Raw genomic sequence first — 16,341 nt, forward strand, 5'->3', positions numbered from 1 at the left:
CAGCACTTTGGGAGGCCAAGGCAGGGTGATTGAGTTCAGAAGTTCAAGACCAGCTGGGGCAACATAGGGAGACTTCACTTCTATTTTGTTTTTATTTATTTATTTATTTATTTGAGATGGAGTTTCGCTCGTTACCCAGGGTGGAGTGCAATGGCATGATCTTGGCTCACCACAACCTCCGCCTCCTGGGTTCAGGCAATTCTCCTGCCTCAGCTTCCCGAGTAGCTGGGATTACAGGCACGTGCCACCATGCCCAGCTAATTTTTTGTATTTTTTAGTAGAGACGGGGTTTCACCAATGTTGACCAGGATGGTCTTGATCTCTTGACCTTGTGATCCACCCACCTCGGCCTCCCAAAGTGCTGGGATTACAGGCGTGAGCCACCGCGCCCAGCTTGGTCTTTTTTTTTTTTTTGTGACAGAGTTTCACTTGTGTTGCCCAGGCTGGAGTGCATCACTTGAGGTCAGGAGTTCAAGACCAGCCTGGCCAACGTGATAAAACCTGATCTCTACTAAAAATACAGAAAACTTAGCCGGGTGTGGTGCCAGGCACCTGTAATCCCAGCTACTCAGGAGGCCGAGGCAGGAGAATCACTTGAACCTTAGAGGGCAGAGGTTGCAGTGAGCCAAGATCGCACCACTGCACTCCATCTTGGGCAACAAGAGCAAAACTCTGTCTCAAAAATTAAAAAAAAAAAAAATGTGTGCAAAGGGAAAGGTGAGCCTAAAAAGGAAACTGAGGCAAACTGGTCAGAGAAATGGGAGCGTGTCAACAGACCTTGATTTAGGCTCCACCTATCACGTGCACATACCAATTGGAAGCTAGTGATACGCAGTAGAGAGAGGGCCTTGGAAATCATCTGGCAGCATTGGGAAATATAGCAAGATCCAGTTTATGGAACATAGTGACAGTGGCGCTAGCAACTGTATCCATGTCCAGGACAGTGGAGTCTGTGAAGCAACCTGCAATATCTTGTGCTTAGTGGCAGCAGCAAGGACAGTGGTGGATGAATTCTACTGCATGATTTGGGTTTTCTTCTTTATGTGTCCTCCAAATTGGATTCTTCAGACTCGGCAATTTTGTGAACCACTCAGTATAATCTATTATCTAATACTGTCGATTACCTTATTGGGTCAAGAGGGAAAAACACTGTAATTGTTGTGAAAGACTTGTGGCTGTGTAGCCAACGGCCATTCTTTTTGAAACAGTCGTTTCTGTTTTTGAAACTGTTTTTTTAAATTTTTTTTTTTCAGTAGGCATGTACCCAGCCTGAGGCATAAATCATGACTGGTCCTTACCATAAGTCCATAGCGTTCTATGTAATGTGTTCTTTTTGCCGGCATTAACTCTCATCTTTACCAAATCCTGTGAGGCATTATTTTTTCCATTTTATTGAGGTGAACTCCCAGGCTCAGAAGTTACTGTTTTTTTTTCTTTTTTTGAGACGGCGTTTCGCTCTTGTTACCCAGGCTGGAGTGCAATGGCGCGATCTCGGCTCACCGCAACCTCCGCCTCCTGGGTTCAGGCAATTCTCCTGCCTCAACCTCCTGAGTAGCTGGGATTACAGGCACGTGCCACCATGCCCAGCTAATTTTTTGTATTTTTAGTAGAGATGGGGGTTTCACCATGTTGACCAGGTTGGTCCCGATCTCTTGACCTCGTGATCCACCCGCCTCGGCCTCCCAAAATGCTGGGATTACAGGCTTGAGCCACCGCGCCCGGCCGAAGTTAATGGTTTTGAACACAGGCCTGACTCCGTATAGCTCTTTCCAGGACGCTACCGATTATTCGTCCATGGTAATTTTGTGCATTTTTTATGACTCTGGTTGTAGGTATTTTACATGCCTACTTGACCTTCTCTATCACCCTTGACAATCTGGGAACTCCTTAAGACGACTCAGGAACCGCTCCTAATGACTTCTAGGAAGCCCTCTTGCCCTCCAGAAGTGCCCCTTCTGATTCCCAGGGTGCCTCCCTCTCGGCCCCAAGAGCTGCTCCTAATGATCCCCCAATTCCCCGCTCACTGAGGAACTGCTTTTTAATGACCCTAAATACAGCCTCCCTCAGGGTGTGTCCTAATAACCCTCAGGGCATCTTCCCCTCCCTGTCCAGGCTTGCCAGCGAGGCAGGGGTTTCCAAGGACACAGGATTTTGTTTTGAAAACCGAGACACCCGGGACAAACCAGGAAAAGTAATCTTTTCAGCACTCCCTGAGCTCGGAAGCTGTCCCTAAGGACTCCGACACATTTCCACGTTCCGCAAAGCGAATACTCATCCCAAGAAAACTTTGGCCCATCCTTTCTTTAGCGACATCCTATAGTAACCTTACCGGCCTTACCCACCTACCCGACCGGCCCACTTCCAGGTACTAGCTTCTTTCAACCCTGATTAGTTATGGGTGGCCAGGGAGCCCGCCTATGATTGGCCAACTTCGGGATCCAGCTAGAGGCTCACTGGCCGCGGTCCCTAGTGGTACAGCGTTTCCTCCTGGCAACAGCCCGAGTCGGCGCTCATAGGCTGCGCACACTGTGGTCGCAACTGGGAGGAGGCCGCGGCGAGTGCTCATTGGTTGATGTAGGGCTTGCGGCCGTCCTTGGATTGGTTGACTCTGTGAAGCGCTGTGCGGCTGCGCAGATGCCGACTTTAGAGAAGGCGGAGCTTCGTCCTTCGCCTGCTGTAAAAGCTGTAGGATCGGCCAGTGGCGACAGCAGGAACTGGGCCTAAGCCCTGGCGGGGCTTTGGGCTTTAGGTGAGGACTATAGGGTTTTGGAATTCTTGAGGTTCGTTGCTGCTGTAGCCGTGACCGTGAGTTTTGGTGGGGGAGGGGTGGTGGGGTGTTTCTTCCAGCGGTGAGTGATCGGCATATTTCTCGGCCAATAGGAGAAGGAGCTTCCAGAATGGGTTCTGGGATTGGCCCTTTCCAATCTTCAGGGCCAATGGACGTCGGGAGAGGGGGGCGGGTCCTCTGGCCCTTATTTTCTTCTTCCTGCGGTCGAGCCTCACTCGCCAAGGCGGCGGGGCCGGGAGGGGTTGTACCTGTGTGCGGTGAGGTTCGGGGATCTTGGGGAGCAGGGGGCGCTGCCTTTGGAGTGATGCTCGCGGGAGCGGCTGCGAGGGAAGGGTGCAGGAGTCCGAGGGGGCTGGTAGCAAAAGCTAGCTTTATTGAGTGGTTAAGTACCGGGCCTAGTGCTAGGGTTTCGCTTGCATCATCTGAGCTAATCACAGCGACCAGGGGGTTGGGATCCCCATTTTACAGGTGGAGAAACTGAGACCCAGTCATCTCACACAGCCAAGGTCACACAGTTAATAAACGGCAGAGACCGGATCTGTATTCAGAGTTTTGACTCCGGAGCCAGTGTTCTTGAATCACTAGGCTTTGTTACTGATGCGGAGGGAAGGTTTCCCCAGGGAATAGATTGGGGGAAGGGAATCCTAGGCTGGAAGAAGGGATGAACAACTGAGGTGAGCGTGAGGAAATCAGTTTTTTAACAGTTACCGAGTGCTTATTCTGTGTCATGTATTGTTCTAGGCATACAAAGATGAATAGGGCCAGAGGCTGATGAAGCCCTTTAGGGCCTCTCTGAAGGCCTGGGGAGGGGCCCCAACATTGTATTCACATGATTGTATATGTCTTTATAAAATTTGCAAAAGTAAGATATTTTGGATTCTTTTTTTTTTTTAAGAGAGTCCTCAAAATTAAATAAACTTGGGTTTTCTCCATTTTTGGAGCTGCCCTTGCAAAGGACTTAGTCCATCCAGGTGGAGATTAGGATGTAAGCAGAATGGAGCAATGGAAGGTGCACCAGGAGTGGACTGTGGGCAGATTTCCTGGTATGTAAAACAGGGATAACAGTATACCGGCCATGCAAAGTTTCTGCCAGGTTCATGGAAAGCGCCTGCTTAGAAACACGCCTTATTGTTGATGGAAAGGAAGACTAGGAGATACGGTAACCGGATTTGCCTTCTTTCCTACCTTACATAGTTCTGCTCCTAGGTCTGTCACTAGATTTCTGGTAGACTGGAGGCAATTTTCTCCTTTCTGAACTCTCCAGCTCTCAAAGAGATTCTTGGAGCTGAACCACCATAGTTTTGGGCCCCAGATAAGAGGGTAGAGAACTGCTGGACCCTCGGTGAGGAGGTTGGGGAAGGGAAAGGACATACTAGTGTTCTTTTAGAATGGCCTAGTTTAACTAGTATGCTTTGTGTTTTTTCGGTTGAGATGGTCTATTGTGTTAGTGAGCTGTGGGGATGCACCCACTTAGCTGAAGTTCTCATCTAAAAACAAAATATTTATTTTGCTTTCTCCAGTCAGTTATGAAGTTTGTCCTCTATTGCCAGCTTAAATTTTGTCCTTTTTGAGTTCTGGATACAGTGCAATTGAACTAGTCTGTAGCTTGATTTCATTTAAGTAGTGCTGAAACTGCAGAATAGTTTAGATAGAACAGTTTCACTTTAGGGTTTTAAAATTATGTTACTAGTATCAAAGGGTTTTAAAATCATGTTACTAATATCAAAGTACTTTTGAACCCTTAAGTTCTGTTATCTTGTAGCCACGTAACTTTTATTAGGTATCCTTTATTAGGTATCCGTTTTAAAGCTGTACCCTAGGAAGGAGCCTACACCTCCCAAAGTTCTGGGATTACAGGTCCAGGTCACCAGGCCCAGCCATGGGTGGCTTTTAAAGTCAGTTGGTAGTATATTATGTTTAATACTCTGAGAAGCGATTAGCAAGGTGTTAATAAGGGAGTAACTTGAAAGGATAAGGGTAAGATATGGGCATTTTAGCTGTACTATTAGGTAGGGCCAACAACCAAATCATTAGTTTCCCTTTTTTAGCTGAAATAATGTCTGGGTTTTTTTCCTTTCAAGAACAGTTCTGTTGCAATAACAATGTCTCTGTTGAAGTGAGCTTTGCATCCCTGCAGTTTTGATACATCAGGTTCTTTTTAAACAGTACCTTTTCGATCTGTAGTTCTAGTTTTTTAAAATAACTTTTTCTTTTGTTGTTGTTTTTTTTTTAAAAAGAGATTTTTTTTTTTTTTTTTTTTTTTGAGACGGAGTTTCGCTCTTGTTTGTTACCCAGGCTGGAGTGCAATGGCGCGATCTCGGCTCACCGCAACCTCCGCCTCCTGGGTTCAGGCAATTCTCCTGCCTCCGCCTCCCGAGTAGCTGGGATTACAGGCCTGCGCCACCATGCCCAGCTAATTTTTTGTATTTTTAGTAGAGACGGGGTTTCACCATGTTGACCAGGATGGTCTTGATCTCTCGACCTCGTGATCCACCCGTCTCAGCCTCCCAAAGTGCTGGGATTACAGGCTTGAGCCACCGCGCCCGGCCCTTTTTTTTTTTTTTTTAAAAAAGAGACCCGGTCTGGCTATATTGCCCAGGCTGGAGTGCAGTGGCTATTCATAGGTGCGATCCCACTGCTGATCAGCACAGGAGTTTTGACCTGCTCCATTTATGACCTGGGCCGATTCACCCCTCCTTGGGCAACCCGGTGGTCCCCTGCTCCTGGGAGTTCACCGTATTGATGCCAAACTTAGTGCGGACACCCGATCGGCATAGCGCACTACAGCCCAGAACTCCTGGGCTCAAGAGATCCTCCAGCCTCAGCCTCCAGCTACTCCCGAGTAGCTGGGACTGCAGGCACGCGCCACCATGCCTGGCTGTTGTTTTATTTAAAAAAAAATTTTTTTTGAGACAGAGTTTCACTGTGTTGCCCAGGCTAGTCTCAAACTCCTGAGCTCAAGCGATGTACCCATCTCAGTATTCCAAAGTGATGGGATTACAGGCCTGAGCCTCCACGCCCTGACTTACTTAACTTTTCTAGAGGCAGATTCCAGATGTGAAGTCTTAACTGCTTCTTCTGAATTTCTGTATTACCTTTTACTGTTTTCAACATTGATATTCAGCCCTTAATTTTAATTTTTATATCATTTTAAACTCTTAATGTGTTTCTTCAGATTTCTGTCTGACTAAAGGGACCTGAAAAAGGAGGGAAAATGGCTTCTGATTCTGAAACTCTGAATCCCAGTGCTAGGATAATGACCTTTTATCCAACTATGGAAGAGTTCCGAAACTTCAGTAGATACATTGCCTACATTGAATCCCAAGGAGCTCATCGGGCCGGGCTAGCCAAGGTAAGGAGCTGGGATTGTTCAAATGGTTTTTGTTACCTAGGGCAGCAGTATAAGATTTTTCTCCCTAAATAAGGGCCAGAACTGTGTTTTCCTGAAACAGCTGGGTGGGGTGATGACTTTAGTGAATGTGGTTCTGTTTGTAAGTTAATTCCTGTTGTTGACATCAGAAGCATCTCTGCTTTCAGGTAGGAGGAGAGCTACTTGACATCTTCAAAAAGGGGGAGGTAAAGAGCCAGTGTCTCCAGGCCTTGCTGCTGTTGAGCCTCAGCCCTCTTGGTAGAGCTGGGTGCTGTGGTGTTACTTAACTGCCAGTGAGTGCTTATGCCATCTGACTTCTCTTGCTCTCATTTCAGTCTCATCCAGCACTCTAGTAGCAATTTGGCTTCCCATGTGGACTTTCTTCAAGGGGAGAGAATGCACTGGCCAGCCAACATGAGTATTCTGGTCCTTGTAATTTGAAATTGGTTTCTGGTTTGTACTTCTTTCTCCTGTGAGTTGGATTCATTATTTTTCCTGAGTGAAATCAGCCCTTGATATATTCTGTCACAGTGAGGTTCAGTCCTGGAAGCTGAAGGAACTGCATTTCTGGCGAGATCCTCAAGAAACTGAGAGGCAGGGACCTCGGTCTAAGCCAGGAGGGAACTTTTTATGTTGTTTGAATTTCATACCATAAGTACTTGTTAAGGGAAAGCAAGAACATTGGTTACAAAGCTGAGGACCAGTCTTGGAGCCTGCTGCCTCCAGAGACTTGAGACGACCACACCCCTCCTCCCTCTTATCTGGAGATAGGCTACTGCTGGGTTAATAGCAGCAGGCGGGAACAGCAGGGCCTGCAGTGTAGCTTTTCATAGCACATTGCTTTTTTTGGTTATACTTTATTAGATTTTAAAAGTTACCAGAAAAAAAAAATGCCGGATATTACAAGTTAAATATTTCAAATGCAGATAAAGAAAAGGCTGATCTTCATCCACCCTCTCCAGTGCGGTCTCCTTAAGTGGTAATAGCTCCCTCCACACCTTTTTTTCTGCTCATACAAACATAAACACATATGAAATAGTATTATCTGTTGTTTTCTTTTCTTTTTTTTTAAAGAGAATGGCATCTTGCCATATGCATTCCTGTGTTGGTTCGTTCATTCTTTTTTTTTTTCCTTTTTAACAACATATTCCTCCCTCTAGGTCAATTATGGATTCAACTCATTCTTTTTTCTCATGTCAACTGTCTTGTTAATTTATTATTATTGGAATGGGTCATATGCTTATGTGAGTGAAAACAGAATGCTACTGGAAGGCAGCTAATGTAGAGTCTTGCTCCCACCTCTTTCCATATTTTCTTGTATGTCCTTTCAGTGTTGCCTTATGCAGATGCTTGTGTGTGTGTGTGTGTGTGTGTGTGTGTGTGTGTTTTCTTCCTTGTTAGATAAACAACACTCTCTAATTTAAAAAAAAAAAAGCTGTATAGTATTCTATAAAGTGGATGTATATCTTACTTTAACTATTCAGGATTAGATTTTTTTTTTTTTCAAGACAGAGTTTCACTCTTGTTGCCTAGGCTGGAGTGCAATGGCGTGATCTCAGCTCACTGCAACCTCTGCCTCCCAAGTCCAAGCAATTCTTCTGTCTTAGCCTCCCAAGTAGCTGGGATTATTGTTGAGTGCCACCACGGCAGGGTAATTTTTGTATTTTTCATGGAGATGGGGTTTCACCATGTTGGCCAAGCTAGTCTTGAACTTCTGACCTCAGGTGATCCACCTGCTCAGCCTCCCAAAGTGCTGTGATTATAGGCATGAGCCACTGTGTCTGGCCTCAAGATTAGATTTTTAAGAATGTTATGCTTCTTTGTGAGTAGATTGTAATCTAGCATATGAAAGAAGAAAATTCTATACAAGTATAGAGTTGACCAAATCAGGTAAAATTGTGTTTGTGATTTTTATTTTTATTTTTTAATAGAGACGTGGTTTCACCATGTTGGTCAGGTTGGTCTCGAACTTCTGACATTGGTTTGCCTGCCTCGGCCTCCCAAAGTGCTGGGATTACAGGCATGAGCCACCGCGCCTGGTCATGTTTGTGATTTTTTTTTTTTTTTTTTTGAGACGGAGTTTTGCTCTTGTTACCCAGGCTGGAGTGCAATGGCGCAATCTTGGCTCACCACAACCTCCACCTGCTGGGATCAGGCAATTCTCCTGCCTCAGCCTCCTGAGTAGCTGGGATTACAGGCACGTGCCACCATGCCCAGCTAATTTTTTTTTGTATTTTTAGTAGAGATGGGGTTTCACCATGTTGACGAGGATGGTCTCAAACTCTCAACCTCGTGATCCACCCACCTCGGCCTCCCGAAGTGCTGGGATTATAGCCTTGAGCCACTGTGCCCGGCCTGTGATTTTTTTTTTTTTTTTTTAAGAGAGCACTGGGCATGAGATTGAGAGACAATCAACTCTTCAGTCTCCTTTCTTGGTGTCCAAATAGGATACTGAAGCTGGGAACAAGTATTACTTTAGGTCATTGCAATTAGGCAGCTGGTTGGTGGCAAAAGTGGATCAGGGTTAGCATGCCTGTGACTTACTGTGTTTGGGTGAATGTGGGTAAATCAAAGTAACTGTGTAGTAAAATTGACTGTTAGGTTGGATGGCAACCTACATGCTTCCTGAACTCTGGCGGGCTTGCCAGGTATCTCATCTGTCTTTTTCTTTCTTGTGTTCCCTTCAGGTGGTTCCTCCAAAAGAGTGGAAGCCACGAGCATCCTATGATGACATTGATGATTTGGTCATTCCTGCCCCCATCCAACAGCTGGTGACGGGGCAGTCTGGCCTCTTTACTCAGTACAACATACAGAAGAAAGCCATGACTGTTCGGGAGTTCCGCAAGATAGCCAACAGTGATAAGTGAGTGGAAACCCTTTCTTTCTTGACATAGCACGTAGCACCCTGGTGTCTCATCTTCCTAGCATCTCCAGGACCACTGCTGTCCTGATGAATAGGGTCTTCAGCAGGTCAGCTCTGTTCTAGCTGTCTCCCTTTTTGCTCTTTTTATGGAAGCATTTCCTCTTCTCAGGGCTGTGTCCCAGTCTAAACCTGTTCCTGTTCTTATATCAACAAATCCCATTGTTTTTCCATCAGAAGTAGAATCATTTTCTGACTCTAAAGTTGCAAAGGAGAAAGTTGGAGGTGGTGCAGAAGGAGCTTTTGTTGGGTACTGATAACCACCTGCTCATCAAAAGTGCTTTAGTTCCAGTTCCTCTCTCTTGGGATGCTCTGTGTTTAATTGTGCTGGGATTTCTCACTGCCCATCCAGCCTGCTCGCTCATTTCTGTTTTGACATTAACAAAGTGTGAGTAAAACACCAAGCTGGTTGCTATTTTCTGTCACTCCATTCTTCTTCCTCTGTACATTCTTGTCTCTTTTAGAGATATCTTTCTTCGTGTAGGCCTGTTTTCAGTTCTTCTCTGCTGTGGGTTTTTTTTTTAAGAAGGAGTCTCTATCGCCTAGGCTGGAGTGCAGTGGAGTGATCTTGGCTCCCTGCAACCTTTGTCTCCCAGGTTCAAGTGATTCTCCTGCCTCAGCCTCCCGAGTAGCTGGGACTACAGGCATGTACCACCATGCTTGGCTAATTTTTATATTTTTAGTAGACAAGGTTTCGCCATGTTGGCCAGGCTTGTCTTGAACTCCTGACCTCAAGTGATTCGCCTCTCTTTGCCTCCCAAAGTGCTGGGATTACAGGCATGAACCACCTCACCTAGCCCTTCTCTGCTGTTTTCATTATTCAGTTTTCATTTTTCCTGAGGTTCACAGAGAATAAATTTTGTGTTTCCTTGTTCATCTCTGACCTTTCCTTCTAGTCCTCTTCCTTGGATCTTCTCACTTCCTACCGACTCCTTAATTTTGAGATTCCACAAGGAGTTTTTTCTTTCTTCCTTGCTTCTTATCCTGAGCCTTTTGATCTGTGCATGCCTTGATTTCAACTGTCATACATACTGTGCCTTCACTGTGAATAGCCCAGAGCCAGCTCTTATGCCTGCCTATCTTCATCCTACTGGGGTGGCATTCCTGTGCTTCATCTGCTCTGTCTCATCAGGTCTCACTCTATCTCTGCTCTTTGCCCTCCTTCTTTTCTTTTTTTTTTTTTTTGACACAGTCTTGCTCTGTTGCCCAGGCTGGAGTACAGTGGCGCAGTCTTGGCTCACTGTAGCATCCACCTCGTGTTCAAGCGATTCTCCTGCCTCAGCCTCCCGAGTAGCTGGGACTAGGCACCGGTCACCACACCCAATGAATTTTTGTATTTTTAGTAGAGACAGAGTTTCACCATATTGGCCAGGCCGGTCTGCAACTCCTGACGTTGTGATCCGCCTGCCTCGGCCTCCCAAAGTACTGGGATTACAGGCATGAGCCTCTGTGCCTGGCCTCTAGCTCAGCTTCCCAAGTAACTGAAGGTATAGGCGTGTGCCACTAGGCTCCACTAATTTTTTTATTATTTGCTGCTCAGTTTGGTCTGGAACTCCTGGTCTCAAGTGATACTCCTGCCTCAGCCTCCCAAAGTGCTGGCATTGTAGGCTGAGCCACTGCATCTGGCGGACACCTTAACTCTAAAAAGATCTGCCTTGCTGGCCAACCTGCTGGCCAATGAGAGAATTTATGTAAAGGCATGTTGAAGAAGTGCGGCTTGCTCTTCAGATGATAGGCTGTGTCGTCCTTCTGCCATTTTTTTTGTCTGATTTTTGCTACTCATGAGGACCAAGCTCACCTGCCTTCTATTTGTCACATGGAATTCCAGTAGGGGCTTCAGTCTCCTCAGTCTTTCTTCCCTTTTTGTTAACACATGCTAGGCTTTTTCTTTTTTTTGTTGTTTTTTTGTTTTTTTGTTTTTAAATGGAGTCTCACTCTGTCTCCAGGTTGGTGTGCAGTGGCACGATCTTGGTTCACTGCAGCCTCTACCTCCTGGGCTGGGGCTACAGGTGCATGCCACCACACCTGGCTCATTTTTTTGTATTTTTGGTGGAGATGGGGTTTCACTATGTTGGCCAGGATGGTCTCCTGACCTCATGATCCCCCCATCTCGGCCTCCCAAAGTGCTGGGGTTACAGGCATGAGCCTCCGTGCCTGGCCTCTTTCATTTTCTTTCAAATTTTTTTTTTTTTTTTTTTTGAGACAGAGTCTTGCTCTGTTGTCCAGGCTGGAATGCAGTGACACAGTTTCTGCTCACTATAACCTTTTCCTCCTGGGTTCAAGTGATTTTTCTGCCTCAGCCTCCTGAGTAGCTGGGACTACAGGTACGTGCTACCACACCTGGCTAAATTTTTGTATTTTTGGTAGAGATGGAGTTTCATCGTGTTAAACCAGGATGGTCTTGATCTCCTGACCTTGTGATGCAACAGCCTCAGCCTCCTTAAGTACTGGGATTACAGGCATAAATATAGCCAAATAAAATCTGGTTTATTTAGTCAGGTTTTTAGATAATTAATTTTAAATTCATTCGCATTATCTCCATGAGTCCATTTTGGTCCTTACGTCTATTCTTTATCCATTCGTAATATTTTTTGCCATTTTGGTTAGAGCGTGCATTAGTTTTCCACCTTTTCAAATACTTGTAAGGTTTGTGTATTACTCTTCTTCTTTTTTTTTTGAGACAGAGTCTCACTCTGTCGCCAGGTGCCAGGCTGGAGTGCAGTGGCACAATCTCAGCTCACTGCAGCCTCCGCCTCCCACGTTCAAGCATTTCTCCTGCCTCAGCCTCCCGAGTAGCTGGGACTACAGGCATGCACCACCATGCCCAGCTAATTTTTGTATTTTTAGTAGAGATGGGGTTTCACCATGTTGGCCAGGATGGTCTCAATCTCTTGACCTCGTGATCCGCCCGCCTTGGCCTCCCAAAGTGCTGGGATTACAGGCCTGAGCCACCGTCCCCGGCCTTGTGTATTACTCTTCTTTTTTTTTTTTTGAGACAGAGTCTCGCTGTTGTTACCCAGACTGGAGTGCAATGGCACAATCTTAGCTCACTGCAACCTCCGCCTTCTGGGTTCAAGCAATTCTCTTGCCTCAGCCTCCGGAGTAGCTGGGTCTACAGGCTCGCACCACCATGCCCAGCTAATTTTTGTATTTTTAGTAGGTACGGGGTTTCACCATGTTGACCAGGCTGGTCTCGATCTCTTGACCTTGTGATCCACCCGCCTCAACCTCCCAAAGTGCTGGAATTATAGGTGTGAGCCACTGCGCCCGGCCAAATATTTTTTTTTTTGAGACAGAGTTTCGCTCTTGTTACCCAGGCTGGAGTGCAATGGCGTGATCTTGGCTCACCGCAACCTCTGCCTTCTGGGTTCAAGCAATTCTCCTGCCTCAGCCTCCTGAGTAGCTGGGATTACAGGCACGAGCCACCATGCCCAGCTAATTTTTGTATTTTTAGTAGAGATGGGGTTTCACCATGTTGACCAGGATGGTCTCGATCTCTTGACCTTGTGATCCACCCAAAGTGCTGGGAGTATAGGCATGAGCCACTGTGCCTGGCCTACTCTTCTTAAATTGTTGCATTTTTTTTTTTTTTTTTTTTTTTTTTTTGAGTCAAGAGTTTTGCTCTGTCACCCAGGCTGGAGTGCAGTGGCGCAGTCTTGGCTCACGGCAACTGCCACCTACCCCCAGGTTCAAGAGATTCTCCTGCCTCAGCCTCTCGAGTAGCTGGGACTACCTGTGCGCACCACCACACCCAGCTAATTTTTGTGTTTTTAGTATAGAGACAGCATTTTACTATGTTGTCCAGGCTAATCTCAAACTCCTGACCTCAAGTGATCTGCCTGCCTCAATCTCCCAGAGTGCAGGGATTACAGGTGTGAGCCACTATGCCAGGCCACTGCATAATGATTTTTTAAATTGAATTTTTTTTTTTTTTTAAGACAGTCTTGCTCTGTTTCCCTGGTTGGGAGTGAGTGGCTTGTCACGGTTTGCTGCAGCCTTCACCTCCCAGGCTCAAGAGATCCTCCCATCTCAGCCTTCCTACTCTCTCCCACCCCCAATAGTTGAGACTGTAAGGGTGTGCCACCATGCCCTGCTAATTTTTTTTTTTTTTTTGAGATAGAGTTTCACTCTTGTTGCCCAGGCTGGACTGCAATGGCGTGATATCAGTTCACTGCAACCTCTGCCTTCCCGAGTAGCTGGAATTACAGGCATGAGTCACCATGCGCAGCTAATTTTTGTATTTTTAGTAGAGATGGAGTTTCTTTTCTTCTCTTTTTTTTTTTTCCTTTTTTGAGACATAGTTTCGCTTTTGTTACCCAGGCTGGAGTGCAGTTGGCTCACCGCAACCTCCGCCTCCTGGGTTCAGGCAGTTCTCCTGCCTCAGCCTCCTGAGTAGCTGGAATTACAGGCATGCCCAGCTAATTTTTTGTATTTTGAGTAGAGATGGGGTTTCACCATGTTGACCAGGATCGTCTTGATCTCTTGACCTTGTGATCCACCTGCCTCGGCCTCCCAAAGTGCTGGATTACAAGCGTGAGCCACCACACCCAGCCAGCCCTGCTGATTTTTAAAATTTTAGTAGAAACAGGAATTTGCCATATTGCTATTCTCAAACTCTTGGGCTCAAGTGATCCTTCTGCCTTAGCCTCCCAAACTGCTGGGATTACAGGCATGAGCCAGTGCACTTGGCTGGTTTGAACTTAAAACTTTTTTTGGTTTTCTTTTTGAGTAAATTTTTAGTATATGATGATTAAGCTAATGAGTATAGATATTTTTAGGCTGGATACATTGGCTCACTCCTATAATCCCATCGTTTCGGGAGGCCATGGTTGGAGGATAACTTGAGGCCAGGAGTTTGAGTCTAACCTGGGCAACATTGCAGGACTTCATCTCTACAATAAATAAGAACATTAGCTGGATGTGGTGGTGCACAATTGCAGTCCTGGCTACTCCAGAGGCTGGGGCAGGAGGGTTGCTTGAGCCCAGGAGTTCGAGGCTACACTAAGGTATGATCACACCACTGCACTCCAGTCTGGGCAGCAGAGTGAGGATCCTGTTTTTTTAAGGTATAGATTTATTTATTTTTTTTGAGACAGAGTTTTAGTCTGTGGCCCAGGCTGGAGTGCAGTGGTGCAATCTCAGCTCACTATAGCCTCCTCCTCCTGGGTTTAAGTAATTCTGCTGCCTCAACCCCTGCCCCAAGTAGTTGGAATTACAGGCGTGTGCCACCATGCCTGGCTAATTTTTGTATTTTTAGTAGAGACCAGCTTTCACTATGTTGGCCAGGTTAGTCTTAAATTCCTAACCTCAGGTGATCCGCCCTCCCCAGGCCTCCCAAAATGCTGGGATTCCAGGTGTGAGTCACCACGCCCAGTGAAAGTACAGATATTTGTATGACTTTATATGGAGATAGGCAGATATAAATATGTATATATGTGTGTATAGATTTTCCTAATTGGAATATTTGATGTGCAAAAATCTATTTTGGTATTTTTAGAGCTATTTTATGTTTTTACTAAAATATTTGATATTTTAGTGTCAGCCATTGCTTAGGGCACTGGGAATATAGCAGGGGGCACTTAAAAATGAGCCCTCTTGGAGCAGCTTCCTTTTGGCTGGTTCAGGGAGGTGAATGCTGTTGGAAAGTCTCAGCTCTTCACATGCTGGTGGGTTTTGGTTGTCTGGATACATAGGGACCTTGGGTCTTGGTTGATAAGCCCATTTTCTCCCTGTGTGGCCACCTGAATCTAGCAAGATATAGTTTAAGTAGAGTCTCTTCAGAGAGTTGAGAATGTTGTGCTTGTTTTTTTGGGTTTACATCTGTGTGTACATTACCTTCCTCAGGCCCAGTGCTCATGGAAGGAACATCGAGGGAGTGACTACATAGTACAGCCTTGAAGGCCAAGATTATGCCTTGTTCATTTGAAATTCTTGCTGTCAGTAGAATAGGGGAGTATGTCTTTTCTTGTTCATAATGCCTAATATCTCCTGTAAGTGGTTTACATGCTTCTTACTTTCAAAAGGTACTGTACCCCACGATATAGTGAGTTTGAAGAGCTCGAGCGGAAATACTGGAAAAATCTTACATTCAATCCTCCAATCTATGGTGCAGATGTGAACGGTACCCTCTATGAAAAGGTGAGACTCACTGGAAACCCTCTGCAGCGTTTTGTAATTTTGTAATACCTTTTTTTCAGCCCAGCACGTGCTAGGCACCTAAAAGCAGTTTGGTGAATGGGTGGATGAACAGATGATCTACCCCCAGCTGATGTTGCTATGCTGGCCTAATTGTGGGTACTTTTGCATGTGACTGAATTTTATTTCTCCTGCTTTCCATGTGAATTTGATGATGTGGTGTTCTTTTCAAGGGTCGTTAGCATAGTCAGTGGGTGGTAGCTGATGAGTTCTTGAAAGGGTGGGTTGACTCTCGGATAATGAAATGAGGCAGTGTGGTTTCTGCAGAAAAAAGATGACTGACTAATCTAATGAAAGGGGTATATATTTAAGAAGAGAAATACATTTAGATTTTTCAGAACCCTCAAACAAGATTGTGTAGCAAAAAGGATTTTACCCACTTTCATTGCTTGGGACATAGTGCTGCCTTAAATATGGTAGAAGGGGAGAATATTTGGAACTGTCTTCAGATGACTGAAAAACAGCAGGGCGTTTCAGGGATTATCACTCCTTGTTTTCATATTAATTTTAATGGTTTTTATTTTTTGTTTTTTTTTGAGACGGGTTTCACCATGTTGGTCAGACTGGTCTCGAACTCCTGACCTCAGGTAATCCACATGCTTCGGCCTCCCAAAGCGCTGGGATTACAGATGTGAGCCAGTGCACCCAGCTGAATTTTGATGTTTTTATCAATTGGAAGGGTTAAAAAAATGAATTCCAGTTTTGTTGATAACAGTTTTTTGGGGGGTATGGGGAAGTAAAGCTTGTAGGGAGAATGACAGGAAGACGCTGTAAGGATCTGGGATGGGGAGGTACAAAAGTCAGGCATAATAATAATCCACGGTCTAGTTATGGGAGGAGGGCTCCCAGCTGGCCGTTACACTCAGGAAAAGGATATTGCCTATTTTTTATGAAGACACTGCCTGGTGGAAATCAGGGCTAAAGAAGCCACAAGATTGCCATAGTTTTTTTGTTTTGAGACAGAATCTCACCCAGTCACCATACAGTAATCTATGATATGATCATAGATTACCGTAACCCCAAACCCCTGGGCTCAAGGGATCCTTCCACCTCAGCCTCCCAAATAGC

The 16,341-nt window shown here is 45.6% G+C and overlaps 1 protein-coding gene across 10 annotated transcripts in view; it reads left to right on the forward strand.

Moving 5' to 3' along the window:
* Nucleotides 1–2,622: 2,622 nt before the first annotated feature.
* KDM4A (lysine demethylase 4A) overlaps nucleotides 2,623–16,341 on the forward strand; it is a 92,188-nt gene continuing 78,469 nt past the window's right edge. For 4 of the 10 annotated variants that reach the window (XM_078331479.1, XM_035251130.3, XM_035251125.3 and 1 more), the window contains exons 1-4: nucleotides 2,623–2,749; nucleotides 5,964–6,140; nucleotides 8,846–9,021; nucleotides 15,102–15,216. In XM_078331479.1, the coding sequence (XP_078187605.1) occupies nucleotides 6,003–6,140; nucleotides 8,846–9,021; nucleotides 15,102–15,216 (429 nt within the window). In that variant the 5' untranslated portion in view covers nucleotides 2,623–2,749; nucleotides 5,964–6,002. Of the gene's footprint in view, nucleotides 2,750–3,001; nucleotides 3,948–5,963; nucleotides 6,141–8,845; nucleotides 9,022–15,101; nucleotides 15,217–16,341 lie in introns of those variants that run through there. The other 6 variants (XM_035251126.3, XM_078331478.1, XM_035251127.3 and 3 more) reach the window with 3 other exon arrangements.

Source organism: Callithrix jacchus, chromosome 7, assembly GCF_049354715.1.
Source record: "Callithrix jacchus isolate 240 chromosome 7, calJac240_pri, whole genome shotgun sequence".
NCBI classification, from domain to species: domain Eukaryota; kingdom Metazoa; phylum Chordata; class Mammalia; order Primates; family Cebidae; genus Callithrix; species Callithrix jacchus.